Source organism: Alosa sapidissima, chromosome 20 (genome assembly GCF_018492685.1).
Source record: "Alosa sapidissima isolate fAloSap1 chromosome 20, fAloSap1.pri, whole genome shotgun sequence".
NCBI lineage: Eukaryota > Metazoa > Chordata > Actinopteri > Clupeiformes > Clupeidae > Alosa > Alosa sapidissima.
The window spans coordinates 32,079,985-32,096,642 of record NC_055976.1 but is presented as its reverse complement, the minus strand read 5'-3'; the positions used below and the strand labels follow the sequence as shown (position 1 = coordinate 32,096,642).

General features: G+C 40.8%; 2 protein-coding genes across 5 annotated transcripts in view; both read left to right on the top strand.

Annotated features, from left to right (window-relative positions):
• Positions 1 to 6,355, top strand: part of LOC121694725 (adhesion G-protein coupled receptor G5-like) — an 84,260-nt gene extending 77,905 nt beyond the window's left edge. The window contains exons 11-12 of the mRNA XM_042075017.1: positions 3,642 to 3,940; positions 5,685 to 6,355. Of these exons, the coding sequence (XP_041930951.1) occupies positions 3,642 to 3,940; positions 5,685 to 5,776 (391 nt within the window). The 3' untranslated portion in view covers positions 5,777 to 6,355. The remainder of the gene's footprint in view (positions 1 to 3,641; positions 3,941 to 5,684) is intronic.
• Positions 6,356 to 10,993: 4,638 nt separating this feature from the next.
• Positions 10,994 to 16,658, top strand: part of LOC121693954 (adhesion G-protein coupled receptor G2) — a 59,378-nt gene continuing 53,713 nt past the window's right edge. For 3 of the 4 annotated variants that reach the window (XM_042073841.1, XM_042073840.1, XM_042073843.1), the window contains exons 1-2: positions 10,994 to 11,059; positions 13,038 to 13,105. In XM_042073841.1, coding sequence (XP_041929775.1) covers positions 13,054 to 13,105 — 52 coding nt within the window. In that variant the 5' untranslated portion in view covers positions 10,994 to 11,059; positions 13,038 to 13,053. Of the gene's footprint in view, positions 11,060 to 13,037; positions 13,106 to 14,600; positions 14,796 to 16,658 lie in introns of those variants that run through there. The other variant, XM_042073842.1, reaches the window with a different exon arrangement.

Genomic DNA, 16,658 nt, shown 5'->3' with positions numbered 1-16,658 from the left:
ATGCAAAATAATCATACTGATGCTGTAGTATGATGTAGTATGCAGAGTAATCATACTAATGCTGTAGTATGATGTAGTATGCAGAGTAATCATACTAATGCTGTAGTATGCAGAGTGATCATACTAATGCTGTAGTATGCAGAGTGATCATACTAATGCTGAAGTATGATGTAGTATGCAGAGTGATCATACTAATGCTGTAGTATGCAGAGTAATCATACTAATGCTGTAGTATGCAGAGTGATCATACTAATGCTGTAGTATGATGTAGTATGCAGAGTAATCATACTAATGCTGTAGTATGCAGAGTGATCATACTAATGCTGTAGTATGCAGAGTGATCATACTAATGCTGAAGTATGATGTAGTATGCAGAGTGATCATACTAATGCTGTAGTATGCAGAGTAATCATACTAATGCTGTAGAATGTAGTATGCAGAGTAATCATATTAATGCTGTAGTATGCAGAGTAATAATGATGTAGTATGCAGAGTAATCATACTTATGATGTAGTATGCAGAGTAATCATACTAATGCTGTAGAATGTAGTATGCAGAGTAGTCATACTAATGCTGTAGTATGCAGAGTAATAATGCTGTAGTATGCAGAGTAATCATACTAATGATGTAGTATGCAGAGTAATCATACTAATGCTGTAGAATGTAGTATGCAGAGTAGTCATACTAATGATGTAGTATGCTGTAGTATGCAGAGTGATCATACTAATTCTGTAGTATGCAGAGTAATCATACTAATGCTGTAGTATGCAGTGTAATCATACTAATGCTGTAGAATGTAGTATGCAGAGTAATCATACTAATGCTGTAGTATGCAGAGTAATCATATTAATGCTGAAGTATGCAGAGTGATCATACTAATGCTGTAGTATGCAGAGTGATCATACTAATGCTGTAGTATGCAGAGTAATCATGCTAATGCTGTAGTATGATGTAGTATGCAGAGTAATCATACTAATGCTGTAGAATGTAGTATGCAGAGTAATCATACTAATGCTGTAGTATGCAGAGTAATCATATTAATGCTGTAGTATGATTTAGTATGCAGAGTAATCATACTAATGCTGTAGTACTGTATGCAGAGTAATCATACTAATGCTGTAGTATGATGTAGTATGCAGAGTAATCATACTAATGATGTAGTATGCAGAGTAATCATACTAATGCTTGGAATGCTGCAAGCTTATCTACTATGATTACATGTCTGCCATGTTTTTGTCTCACTTCAGAGTTGTGTATCTGCTGTCAGATATGTCATACATCCCACTGGTTTTAGCTTGTTTAGTTTGGATGCACACAGTCCCAGTAACATTAGAAATGTGATGCATATGCATTTGGGTTTAACAGCACAGAACGGGCAGAAATACGAGAGATAACGTGATAATGTAAAATCTTGCTAGGACAGTCGACACTCATGAGGTAACGTGATAATGTAAAATCTTGCTAGGACAGTCGACACTCATGAGATAACTTGAATGTAAAATCTTGCTAGGACAGTCGACACTCATGAGGTAACGTGATAATGTAAAATCTTGCTAGGACAGTCGACACTCATGAGATAACGTGAATGTAAAATCTTGCTAGGACAGTCGACACTCATGAGGTAACGTGATAATGTAAAATCTTGCTAGGACAGTCGACACTCATGAAGTAACGTGATAATGTAAAATCTTGCTAGGACAGTCGACACTCATGAGATAACGTGAATGTAAAATCTTGCTAGGACAGTCGACACTCATGAGGTAACGTGATAATGTAAAATCTTGCTAGGACAGTCGACACTCATGAAGTAACGTGATAATGTAAAATCTTGCTAGGACAGTCGACACTCATGAGGTAATGTGATTATGTCAGTGAGGATAGGAGCAGGCTTCACTCAATTTGTCTATTTTTAAAATTTAAGAGTGCTGGCCTGGATAGTTATACATAAAGGAAAGTAGGAGAGAGGCCGCACTATGCATATACTCTTTTATTTGCACATATGTGTTTTGCCGTGTGCCTTCTTCAGCGTGCAACAAGGTAACAATGTAGCCCATCTTATATACCCACACCCATTAACACACCCATATGAACACCCGCCAATGCTGTTAAAGTGATACACATTCCAATAATGTCACTAATGTTTCAAACATGTTAAATACAAAGATTATTGAACATATTAAAAGTGAACATACAATCCACATATGAATTCATAGGAAACAACTTAGTGACAAATCTTCATTCATCCCATTCGGGATACATGTGTTAAAGTTAAAAATATACCAAGCCTCTCGCTGCAGGAGGCGGTTTTCACGGTCTCCCCCTCTTGGAGACCGATCACAAACTCTAAGCCCATAAACTTAATTAAGCATGTTGGCATCATGGCCTGCAGAGTTAAAATGCCTTGCAACTGATGATTTTTCATCATTTTTTCTAATTGCGCATTTATGCTCAAAGATTCGGGTTTTGAGTTGTCGCTTGGTTTTGCCCACATAAAACAACCCACAAGGGCACGTCAGTAAATATACTATGAAAGTAGATACAGGTAACTCTGCCCTTTACTGTGTATGTCCTGCCTGTTTTTGGATGTGTAAATATCTTTTCTGTGAGCATGAAATTGCATGCTGCACAGTTCAAGCACTTAAAATTGCCGTGTGGAATTTTAAAGAGAAAAGGCGAGTGAGTAGGTGCAGGGAGGTGCGAACGCACTAACCGATCTCTCAGGCTAGGTGCTCGTTTAAAGCAGCTGCGCGGTGGATCCTGAATCGCAGCTGCTTTAAAAGAGCACCTAGCCTGAGAGATCGGTTAGTGCGTTCGCACCTCCTCACTTTAACAGCATAGGCGGGTGTTCATATGGGTGTGTTAATGGGTGTGGGTATATAAGATGGGCTACATTGTTACCTTGTAACGTGATTATGTAAAATCTTGCTAGGACAGTCGACACTCATGAGAGTTCATGCTTTGTTTCATCGCTGGATTTTAGGATATACAGTATAGCATCCGATTGCATTCCGACCTACAATCAACTGTTCCTGCGGGCGTGAAATGACTGGCAGCTTTGTGGATTTAAAGATTGTCTTAATGTGCTGTCTCTGCTGTTGCTCCTTTTGCTGCTCAGATTTGAAATCTCCCGGTGGTGGGTTGGACATGCAGTGCCCCACCCAGATTACCCCATTCCGCCTTGACCCCTTCACACTCAGAGACGGAGCCACGTGTCCCGGCTCTGTGACTACCCTCTTTGTTGGTAAAATTGGGTGGCCACAATGACCCCTCTTTCCACCTCTGTCTATCTAAAGAGAAAAGGCATTCCGCAGTAAAGGCATTCCGCAGTAGGCATTCCGCAATAAAGGCGCATATATGGCAACCAATCCGGCAGCGTAAAAACGTCTTGTGTGTTGTGATGTTCCGTGTGATGTTCTCTCTGTCTGCATGTTGTGATGTTCCCTCTGCATGTTGTGATGTTCTCTGATGTTCCCTCTGCATGTTGTGATGTTCCCTCTGCATGTTGTGATGTTCTCTGATGTTCCCTCTGCATGTTGTGATGTTCTCTGATGTTCCCTCTGCATGGGGTGATGTTCTCTGATGTTCCCTCTGCATGGGGTGATGTTCCCTGTGATGTCCTCTCTCTCCATGTGTCTGTCCAGGTGCTACGTCAGCAGTGACGTGGTGAAGCTGGTGACCACGGTGGGGGGCTTTGCGCTGGTGTTTGTGTGTAACCTGGGCGTGCTGGCGGTGACGCTGCGGCTGATGCTGCAGCTGCGTGAGAGTGAGAGTGGCGCCCCCTCTGGTGAGCAGCGGCGGCGCGGGCGTGTGTGCAGAGACGCGTGCTCGGTGATGGCCATCTCCTGCATGCTGGGCATCACCTGGGGCCTCGTTCTCTTCTCCTTCAGCCAGCTCACCCTGCCTGGCATCTACCTATTCTGCACACTCAACTCCTTCCAAGGCAAGTTAAAAAAATGATGTAAATGTAAATGTGTGTGTGTGTGTGTATTTTTGTGTTTGTGTGTTCTCCAGTGCTGTTCATGGTGTTCATGTGTTCATGTGTACATGTGTTCTGGTGTTTTTGTGTTCTGGTGTTCATGTGTTCATGTGTTCTGGTGTTTATGTGTTCTGGTGTTCATGTTTTCATGTGTTCTGGTGTTCATGTGTTCATGTGCTCATGTGTTCTGGTGTTCATGTGCTCATGTGTTCATGTGCTCATGTGTTCTGGTGTTCATGTGTTAATGTGTTCTGGTGTTCATGTGTTCATGTGTTAATGTGTTCTGGTGTTCATGTGTTCTGGTGTTCATGGTGTTCATGTTTTCATGTGTTCTGGTGTTCATGTGTTCATGTGCTCATGTGTTCTGGTGTTCATGTGCTCATGTGTTCATGTGCTCATGTGTTCTGGTGTTCATGTGTTAATGTGTTCTGGTGTTCATGTGTTCATGTGTTAATGTGTTCTGGTGTTCATGTGTTCTGGTGTTCATGGTGTTCATGTGCTCATGTGTTCATGTGTTCTGGTGTTCATGTGTTCTGGTGTTCATGTGCTCATGTGTTCTGGTGTTCATGTGCTCATGTGTTCATGTGCTCATGTGTTAATGTGCTCATGTGTTCATGTGTTCTGGTGTTCATGTGTTAATGTGTTAATGTGTTCTGGTGTTCATGTGTTCATGTGTTCTGGTGTTCATGTGTTTATGTGTTAATGTGTTTTGGTGTTCATGAGTTCATGTGTTCTGGTGTTCATGTGTTCATGGTGTTCATGTGTTCATGGTGTTCATGTGCTCATGTGTTCATGTGTTCTGGTGTTCATGTGTTCTGGTGTTTATGTGCTCATGTGTTCTGGTGTTCATGTGTTCATGTGCTCATGTGTTCTGGTGTTCATGTGTTCTGGTGTTCATGTGTTCATGTGTTCATGTGTTCTGGTGTTCATGTGTTCTGGTGTTCATGTGTTCATGTGCTCATGTGTTCTGGTGTTCATGTGTTAATGTGTTCTGGTGTTCATGTGTTCTGGTGTTCATGTGCTCATGTGTTCTGGTGTTCATGTGTTCTGGTGCTCATGTGTTCATGCGTTCTGGTGTTCATGTGTTAATATGTTAATGTGTTCTGGTGTTCATGTGTTCTGGTGTTCATGTGTTCATGTGTTCTGGTGTTCATGTGTTAATGTGTTCTGGTGTTAATGTGTTCTGGTGTTCATGTGTTAATGTGTTCTGGTGTTAATGTGTTAATGTGTTCTGGTGTTCTGGTGTTCATGTGTTAATGTGTTCTGGTGTTCATGTGTTTATGTGTTCATGTGTTCTGGTGTTCATGTGTTAATGTGTTCTGGTGTTCATGTGTTCTGGTGTTCATGTGTTCATGTGCTCATGTGTTCATGTGTTCTGGTGTTCATGTGTTCATGTGTTAATGTGTTCTGGTGTTCATGTGTTCATGTGTTCTGGTGTTCATGTGTTCTGGTGTTCATGTGCTCATGTGTTCATGTGTTCATGTGTTCTGGTGTTCATGTGTTCATGTGTTAATGTGTTCTGGTGTTCATGTGTTCATGTGTTCTGGTGTTCATGTGTTCTGGTGTGCATGTGCTCATGTGTTCATGTGTTCATGTGTTCTGGTGTTCATGTGTTCATGTGTTCTGGTGTTCATGTGTTCTGGTGTTCATGTGTTCATGTGCTCATGTGTTCATGGTGTTGTTTCTCCATCTCCTTCTCACTCTACAGGCTTTTTCATCTCCATATGGTTTTGCGTGTCCAGACTCTCCCCGAACTCAAAGAGTGAAAACAGCACTGAGACACATAGCATGCAAGGCTAGGACGATGGAGTCACACACACTCATATAGGTTAACATTTCATCACCCAGTTAAATATACTATCTATAACCATGGCAATAGGCTATTCTTATCATCATAGTAAAATATGTTGCCCTATTTTCTGATGTTGGCCATGTCCAGGTTAGATGCAAGAGCATCATCTGACACACCTTGCAGGCTCCCTGCATTTGTGTTGTCTGCTCATTGTGTCCCAACCATGTTACAATTGTTTGAAATGCAGTTTTGATTCCAAGGCCTAGTGTAAGGTCTTCATAATATCTTCTGTGCAATTTTGATTCCAAGGCCTAGTGTAAGGTCTTCATAATATCTTCTGTTTTGATTCCAAGGCCTAGTGTAAGGTCTTCATAATATCTTCTGTTTTGATTCCAACGCCTAATGTAAGGTCTTCATAATATATTCTGTTTTGATTCCAAGGCCTAGTGTAAGGTCTTCATAATATCTTCTGTGCAGTTTTGATTCCAAGGCCTAGTGTAAGGTCTTCATAATATCTTCTGTGCAGTTTTGATTCCATCGCCTAGTGTAAGGTCTTCATAATATAGGGGCAGCCGTGGCCCACTGGTTAGCACTCTGGACTTGTAACCGGAGGGTTGCCGGTTCGAGCCCCGACCAGTGGGCCACGGCTGAAGTGCCCTTGAGCAAGGCACCTAACCCCTCACTGCTCCCCGAGCGCCGCCGTTGAAGCAGGCAGCTCACTGCGCTGGGATTAGTGTGTGCTTCACCTCACTGTGTGTTCACTGTGTGCTGTTTGTGTTTCACTAATTCACCGATTGGGTTAAATGCAGAGACCAAATTTCCCTCACGGGATCAAAAAAGTATATATACTTATACTTATACTTATACTTATATCTTCTGTGCAGTTTTGATTCCAACGCCTAGTGTAAGGTCTTCATAATATCTTCTGTGCTTCTGCCTTTATTTTGCATCTTCATTTCTCAAATCAGAGCTGTTCTTTCTACATTGATTATCACATCTATTTCATGACATCCTGATTCTAAGAAATGTGCCCTATAACTTATATCCTGTATCTAAGAAATGCTTTATATGGAATGTATGTAATCTATTTACAGTTTGTCATGAAAATTGTTCTGAATGTGTAAAGCTGTATTTATGATGTCAAAGTACTAGGGAACCAGACAAGGTGAGGGGACCTGATCATATCCAAAAACGGCAGATTACCAAGTTTACAATAAAACATACCTGTCAACACTCCGTCAACACCGTTTTTCCCGGGTTTCTCCCGTATTTCAAGGTCATCTCCCAGCACCCTCCCGTTTTGTTATTTCTCCCGGAAAACTCCCGTAATTTGCATGGCCATCAAACTTCATTTTAAAATCATTGATCCATTCAGGTTGCCAGATTGTGTTTGAAATACACCTTACACATACACAATCACTTAGTTTCAATTTCAACCGTTATGTCATAGGCTAAAACCTGGCAACCCAAAACCCAAATAAGGAAGCGGGTGCCGACTGCGCAGCCTGAGTCTCGTCGTAAGCAAGCGGGCTAGTTGAATGGCCTAGCCTACTCCAGAACTAGCTGTTGTGAAATTGTTGGGAATTTAATTGATTAACACATCACATAAACTGTTATTAAGTGTTGTTGATACACTGAACTTGTGCCCTCAGAACCAAATCTTTGGAGTTTTGGAAGTAGGCTGCAGGCAGGCAGCTGGTGGATACATAACTGGCATGCGTAAGGTAATGGTAAGGTAAAAGCAACGACCGAAATGCAGTGTTGAAACACGTGTATGAAACGTATTAAATATGCAAACACAGATCCGGTATAACCCCCCCCCCCCGCCGCCCCGAAAAAAAATCTCCCGTTTTTGGAAAGCTAAATGTGCAGGTATGCAGTAAAACTGTTGGACATGAATGGCCACATGGACTACAAATGATCAACAACGTGATGACAAAAGTGATGTTGAGCCCCGAACTGGGCAACTCTGTTAGCAGAATCTAGCCCCAGTTTCCCACCTCTGATTCCCACATGAAGTGACGGGAATGATTACCTTTTCACAGGGAAAAAGGTTTTCTGATGCCCATGAACGCATGATAAGAATCATAGGAACGCCTTGTTGCAACGTTTGATAACAAAAACACTCCCAATGTGGACTGGACATCCTACTAAATTTGAATAAGCTTTTGACTAGTGACCATGCGTTTTAGACCATGATAATAGGGCCCTCTCTCATGGCATGACATGAGAATTCCCAAAAGCCTGAAATAGCATTTTCTATATATGTCATTTGAGGCAAGACAACAGGGATGCTGGCATACTCAGTCGCTCCTTCTAGGTTGTTTCCGTTTCCTAATTTTTAAAAAATAATTGTATTTTATTTCCATATTTCTTTATATTTAAGTTAAGTGACGCTGTCATCAGTAATACCTTTCTTTTTGTATTTATTTAATACAAAAGAGTGCATGACTAGGGCTGAAACTCTGAGAGAGATCTGTCTCTATCAGAGGTCCTCAACTGTGATCTGCATGCTGTCTCTGAGGTCAAAGGTCACTGTCATTCCAGTCTCATCGGAGAAATCTCAGGCTTGCACGATTGGACTCTGAGGGAGATCCGCCATTGCCAAAGGTCAAAGGTCAGCCTGAGGGGAGAGAGAGAGTGGTGTTAGGATGAGAGAGAGGTGGAGAGAGAGAGCAGTGTTAGGAAGAGAGAGGTGGAGAGAGGGAGCAGAGAGAGGTAGAGAGAGTAAACAGTGTGAGGAAGAGAGAGAGGGAGCAGTGTGAGGCAGAGAGAGAGGTGGAGAGAGAGAGCAGTGTGAGGAAGAGAGAGAGGTGGAGAGAGGGAGCAGAGAGAGGTAGAGAGAGTAAACAGTGTGAGGAAGAGAGAGAGGGAGCAGTGTGAGGCAGAGAGAGAGGTGGAGAGAGAGAGCAGTGTGAGGAAGAGAGAGAGATGGAGAGGGAGAGCAGTGTGAGGAAGAAAGAGAACCGGTCCAAAGGTCTAAAGAACACAGACTGCTCTAACACTGCATACACTCACAGCAGATATTTCAGTGGAGCAAAAACAAACATTGTAATCTTCCAAAAGAAAGCCAGATCCCAGGCAACCAGACACCTTTTCACTCTAGGAAACACCGCTCTAGAGCACTCGCAATGTTACGATTACCTAGGCCTGAAACTCAGTGCCTCAGGAAGCTTTGACCTTGCAGTGAATGCGCTAAAAGATAAAGCTCGCAGAGCTCTCTATGCTATCAAAAATAATTTTAATAAAATACAAATTCCAATTAACATCTGGTGCAAAATCTTTGACAGTGTCATCATGCCAATTGCACTGTATGGATGTGAGGTATGGGGTCCACTCAGTAAGCTCGACTACACTAAATGGGACAAACACCCCATAGAATCGCTGCATGCAGAATTTTTTAGGAATATTCTCAGGGTCCAAAGGAAAACACCCACAAATGCATGCAGGGCAAAATTAGGCAGATTCCCGTTAGCTTTAAATGTACAAAAAAGATCACTAAAATTCTGGATACATCTGAAATCTAGCCCAGAAAATACCATGAAGTTTCAAGCAATCAAAACCCTAGAGGTCAGCCCTGAAACCATTCCCCTCTGTCAGTTGGTTCTGAAGTTAACTAATAAACTAACCCATCAATCTCAGACCAGCACTGCTTTTCAAAATCAGATCAAAGTAAAAGAAATTATGAATCAAAGTAAGAAAAAATATCTGGAACATTGGGATGATCAAACAAAATCACAATCCAAATTAGAATGTTACTTGTCACTAAAACAAGATTATGAATTGGCAGAGTACCTCTCCACCATCAGAGATACAAAGCAGAGACAGATTCTTACAGAATCTAAGTACAGGCTAAGTGACCACAGCCTTACCATAGAGAAAGGCCGGTACAAAAAAGTATGGCTTCCTAAAGAGCAGCGGCTCTGTGGTCACTGTACGACTGGTGAGGTTGAAACAGAGATGCACTTTCTCCTACACTGTCCAAAGTTTGAACAAATTAGAAAAAAATACTTTTTACAATTCTCAAATAAAATTCCAAATTTTAGCTCCCTTAAAGACTGTGATAAATTGGCCCACCTGCTAGGAGAAGGACTGACTGCTCCGCTGGCTGCAAAATACGTTACAGCTTGCCACGACATGAGGGACAGTGAGTCGGACACTTTGCCATAATGCTCGACCTAATGTCTGTACTTAATCTAATGTGTTATAATGTGTATGCTGTCTGTGTGTGTGTGTGTGTGTGTGTACAGTATGTGTGTGTGTGTGTGTGTGTGACCACATGCCTACGTGTGTGTGCGTGTGCGCGCGTGTGTGTGTGTGAAAGAAAGAGAGAAAGTGAGGGTATACACACAATTTTTCATGTTACATGTTACTGTTTCCCCTTAATGCTGTCAATGTTCTAATTGTTATGCTGTTTTAATTGTGCTTTGGCAACACTGTACTTACTTAAAGTCATGCTAATAAAGCAACCTTGAATTGAATTGAATTGAATTGATATCTTTATTTTTAATTACAAGAAATAACACACCTCAAGAAAGAACACACTTCAAAAACTCTCTTCACACATATAATGTATTATCACAAGCTTCCAGACTTCAGTTCATCTGTTTGTAATGGCATGACTGCACTCACTCCATTGCTTAGATAACAGTGTGACACACACTGCAATACACAGACACCCCCCCCCCCCCACACACACACACACTGCAATACACAGACCCCCCAACCCACACACACACACACTGCAATACACAGACACCCCACCCCACACACACACACACACACACACAAACACACACACACACACACACACACTATACTGGTGTGAGATCAAAGGAAACTCCCTGGAAGAGGAAGTCAGGATGAAAAATGTGATGCTGATCATAAACACCTCATGCAAATGACCAGGTGATGAAGGCATGCTAGCGCCATGGAGATCTGCAGGCCTCTTCTTCTCTACTAAGCTTTATGTACTAGAATTACAATGTTTAATTATGGGTAGAGAGCTTTATTGTACATATTACAATGTTTGTGGATCTATAAATCCATTATGTGTGTAGCTATCTGGCATCTAGGAAAGGGAGAGGAATAGATGGTGAGTCAGTGACCCTGCTGAATTTGAATAAAAACATTTCAACAACACAGAACGCCTGTGGCTGATGATACTTATGCAAAGCATGACTGGGAATAAAGCTGAAGCCCTGTTGCGTTGGAGGCAGCATGAGCAACACATGTGCAGCGTTGATGCTGTACTCCACTGCTGGGACAAACAGCCTTCAGAACTACCACAGGTACGCCATGCAAGGCCAGGTTTACATTTGTTTTGGAATGCCAGGGTTGGGGGTGTATGTAGTAGTCTTTCACATGTACGTCTGAGGTTAGACCTGCTGAGGAGGCTGAGTTTTGGAATGCCAGGGTTGGGGGTGTATGTAGTAGTCTTTCACATGTACGTCTGAGGTTAGACCTGCTGAGGAGGCTGAGTTTTGGAAACAGGGTTGTGTACAAGTGCTTATGTTTCTGGTGGACTTGGTGAGACAACCATAACACAATGCATTTATATAGCACTTTCCAAAAACAAGGGGACCTCACAAACCACCACAACAAATAAGGAGGCATATTATTATTATTATTATTATTATTATTATTATTATTATTATTATAGAGTATGAAGTTTATTTCTGCCTGCAGGTGCCAACCCTCATACCTTAAGCCTGGATCTTAAAATCAGCTGCAGTGTCGTCTGTCACCTAAATCTAATCTGTTTTTTTGAGTGGCCCATATATTTTCATTGAGTTGATTTGTAGGCTTAAGGATCTTTGGCTTAATCAACCAGCACAGTATGGTGTTGACAGTGTAACATAGCCTATATTCTTTGTGTATTTATTGAAAACATTCTTTATTTTTGGGAGGGTTTAATTTTGATTGTATAATTATCTGATTCTGTGTTGGGCTTTAAAAAGCAAATATTTGGCAGGATCTTACTCGCATTCCTGCACCATTATGTCCGGAATATCGTAGTTCCATTTTTCAGGCAGTTTAACCAGAGATCAGCTGATCTTATGTGACTCCTTACAGCAGTGTTTTTCAGCCACTGTGCCGGGGCACACTAGTGTGCCGTGAGAGATCATCAGGTGTGCCGCAGAAAATTACCCAAAATGTCACTCACTGGTCCAGAAAAGCAACTGTTGCATCAAAGAATTTATAAACACATGCTCTCATTGATTGTATGATGCACTATTTGTGGTATGCAGGCATTGTACAACGGGGGCCCCATATCCAGTATTCACAGAATCATCACATATCCAGTTCATATCAACAATTAAATTAGATATAGTCACCTACAAATGAAACAGGGCGCTTGTTTTATTGAGCAGGTCTTGCATAGAAGTCATAATAAGGCCATATCTGTGTATTATTTGAAATTTTAGGCTATGGTATGTTTATTTTTTTTTCACACAGGATGTTAGTGTGCCGTGGGACATTTTAAGTGTCAAAAGTGTGCCGTGGCACAAAAAAGGTTGAAAAACACTGCCTTACAGTAACCAGAGATCAGCTGATCTTATGGGACTCCTCACAGTAACCAGAGATCAGCTGATCCTGTGGGACTCTCACAGAGCAATCACACTCAACTTGGTCTCAGCTGCGTGTTCAACTCCAAAACTTCAGGAGTACGGTTCTAAAGCGCAACTCAGCTAGTGCATTGCTAACTGACAGAGCAATAGGCCCATTATTATTATTATTATTATTATTATTATTACAGCTAAACTAATAGAAACTGGGAAAATCCGTGTTTTGTTCGTATGCACATGGATTTGGATTCATTACCCTCAACTGACATGTTCAAAAATCTTTTAAAATCAGGTCTTACAGAACGGCGCCATTGTTTCTAATAAGTGGCTTTTTATTTCTTATAAAACATTTAACTACAGATTTACAATATTTCCTTATGCTGTGTTTTATGTTAACTCTCACTGTTTGTATTTAGCTATTAAACTTTGATCTCATGGCTAAACAAAGGATAAATAAATAAATAAATAAATAAATAAATTATTATTATTATTATTGTTGTTGTTGTTGTTATTATATAATAGTTGTTGTAGTGGTATTGTTGTTGTTTTTTTGTTGCAGTAAACACTGATGAGCTGTTTTATTAATAGTGAGCCCACTGATGAGCTGTTTTATTAATAGTGAGCCCACTGATGAGCTGTTTTATTAATAGTGAGCCCACTGATGAGCTGTTTTATTAATAGTGAGCCTTTTGCTCCTCAGTTGAACAGAGAGCAGGATGGTTCCTGTTGTGCTGCTGCTGCTGCTGATTGGAGCCGAACCAGAGAGCGGTGAGCAGAATGACATGGTCTAGAACTGCCTAGAATGGTCTAGAACTGGGTTATAATCATGCATTACGACTGCATTCATGGTCTAGAACATGCATTACGACTGCATTCATGGTCTAGAACTGGGTTATAATCATGGTCTAGAACTGGGTTCTAATCATGCATTACGACTGCCTTCATGGTCTAGAACTGGGTTATAATCATGGTCTAGAACTGGGTTCTAATCATGCATTACGACTGCATTCATGGTCTAGAACTGGGTTATAATCATGCATTACGACTTCATTCATGGTCTAGAACATGCATTACGACTGCATTCATGGTCTAGAACTGGGATATAATCATGCATTACGACTTCATTCATGGTCTATAACATGCATTACGACTGCATTCACGGTCTAGAACTGGGTTATAATCATGGTCTAGAACTGGGTTATAATCATGCGTAGCATTACAATGTTTATGTCAGTTCTAGACCATGATTATAACCCAGTGCATGGTGCGTATATAGCCTACTATGGAATACAGCCCTAGCGACGCCCCTGCCTGACAGGTATTGTACACATACAGCATAACAACAACAACAACAACAACAACGTACACATGCTGCACAGATATTTCAGTCACAAGAGTTGCATTACTGTAACAATACTACTGTACTGTAGCCTATAGACAAGAGTTGCATTACTTTAACAATACTACTGTACTGTAGCCTATAGACAAGAGTTGCATTACTTTAACAATATACTACTGTATTGTATAGACAAGAGTTGCATTACTTTAACAATATACTACTGTATTGTATAGACAAGAGTTGCATTACTTTAACAATATACTACTGTATTGTATAGACAAGAGTTGCATTACTTTAACAATATACTACTGTATTGTATAGACAAGAGTTGCATTACTTTAACAATATACTACTGTATTGTATAGACAAGAGTTGCATTACTTTAACAATATACTACTGTATTGTATAGACAAGAGTTGCATTACTTTAACAATATACTACTGTATTGTACTGTATAGACAGGAGTTGCATTACTTGAACAATACTACTGCACTGTATAGACAAGAGTTCCATTAACAAGCCTACTGTATAGACAACTACAGCATAGACAGCCTCTATATGCTTAGCCAGCTACTACACAGAGAACCACAGCACAAACATTATTATAACAGCTAATATAGCTAATATAGACAGCTATGTCATAGACAGCTCACAGCTAATACAGGGGGTCCCATTTAGAAGTGGCCACTTAATTCGCGCTTTCCGCTGCGTGGAATGAATTACAACTTTTCGCCACGAGGTGGCAGCTTAAGTCCGCTGTAGAGAGTATGGACAACTCTAAGGAATCGAATGTTCTGAGCTATTCCGATAGCTATTGGTTCCGAGGTGGTCACGTGTTTCATGGACGCCATGATCCCAATCAACATTCAGAAAATCCCCATTGACATAGTAGCCAACAGTGAACCAGCAGTGAACAGAGGAAAACATATCTAGAATTATTAAAAAATAAAATGAAATATTTTAAAAATGGCGAACTGTTGCGTGTGTGACTGCAGTGCAGGACCGGGAAGTGGAAAACCGTTGCACAATTTTCCCCGTGACTCAAAAAGGCAGAAAGTATTGAAGCAGAAGGCCAAGAGACAAAACTGGACGACTAATAATTACTCAATATTGTGTGAGGTAAATGTCAATTTCTCTCTTCGACTTATGATAACTCATTCCATAGGGAAATTATAGTAGGCCTAATACAGGTGGGTCGCAGGAGATTTTTATTTGGGTCGCCAGCATAGTGACAATGTATGTTGTGTAATAGGCCTAGCTTATACCTTAGCCTATATAGCTTAGGAAAGCTAACAGCTTTCTGTTAGGATCTAGTTGGTTAACTACCACAGTCACGGGTTTGTCATAACTCCCTCTGTGCATTTTGCATTTAGAATAGCTCTGAAACGTCGCAGAGGGGACGCCAGAGCGTGGATATCTCACTCGCAAAATGAAACAATATTTGTGTCGGGCGCCTACCATGGACCTCACAGTTGCAAAATGCAAGGGGACATGAATCAGCCTATATTTGCACGAACAACAACGGACAACAGCTCTTCAACTTGGCCCGTTAAAATCTAACAAGTATAATTTTAAATAGTAAAAAAAAACGTGCTGTCAACAACTAAGCAGACATTCATAGACCAGAACATTGCCTAAGGCTATTACATTTGCGTCATAGGCTGCAGATAGCCTACGGTAGTTTCAATTGTAGATAGGCTTAATAGCCTACTCTTTAAAGTTAATAGCAGTCTCCTCACATTCCTTCTTAATTCGGATTTAAAACGCACAACAGTGCCTTAGTTTAGGCTATAATTTAAATGGACATTTAAACGCTATTTTATCTTTCCATCTTGCAAACATTACTAGCCTACTACAGGCTATGGCACATTATCGTTCATATTAATATTTCGGCTATTTCGCAAAAGCCTTTTGTTCTGATATTTATTCATTTCATATTCTTACAACATAAACACAACACCATACCTGTCAAAATGTAGCTTTCCAAAAACGGGAGGTTAACTGGTGATATTTGCATAAAATCAGTGAATATTCAACAAGACCCTACCTACTTCTTAGGAGCGTTCTGCTCTGCCTTAGCATTATCCACACAAATACGACACATACTGTATGAAGGGGGGAGGGGAACTGAGATCTAGCTGTATGAAGGGGGGGGGGCTGAGATCTAGCTGTATGAAGGGGGGGGGGGGACTGAGGTCTAGCTGTATGAAGGGGGGGGGGGGGACTGAGATCTAGCTGTATGAAGGGGGGGGGATCTAGCTGGGATTCAAACCTCATTGACAAAAGAGGAGAGAAAATTGCTACTACATCTTCCATACCACTACACTACGAATGGCTGAGATGATTTTGAGATTTCTAGCCTGTCTACATATTGGACTTTTAGTCTAAGTCAACACAGGTTAATGTGAAAAATATACACCCATGTTACAGTTTTTCTCAGTTGCTTTGGTACTTTTCTCAGATCAGAATGAAAATTCTCATATACTTAGTTCAACCTCCACAACATTTAGTCATTTGTGCACATCATAGTAGCAATTTCTCCTTCCTCTGAACAAATTGCAAATGCTTTTGAACATGTATTTGCTTTGTCATGTCAGGCAAAATAAACTATACTTATGGATGCTGAATAGTCGTTCCCAGTAAAACTAATAGTCTTCATTTCATTGCTTGAGTCATTACATACAAAATTGGTGAACTAGTTATCAAATTCTGTCACAATGCTGTAGAATTGCAAAGAGCATATACAGTAAAACTGTGAAACGTACATATTCCGTGTCTTGTACTCACTTACTCACCTAACTACAGCAATTTGTAACTTAACTGTAGTTTTTAAATGGCTGTACTATAGTGCTGTCTTGAGCATTTTCAGGTAGTGTCACCGAGTTCTGACCTTTTTTTGCATGGGAAAACACCGAGAGCATAAACTGTTGTAATGAAAACATGACAAAGCCATTTGACTATCTTGTTCATAAATGATGGTGT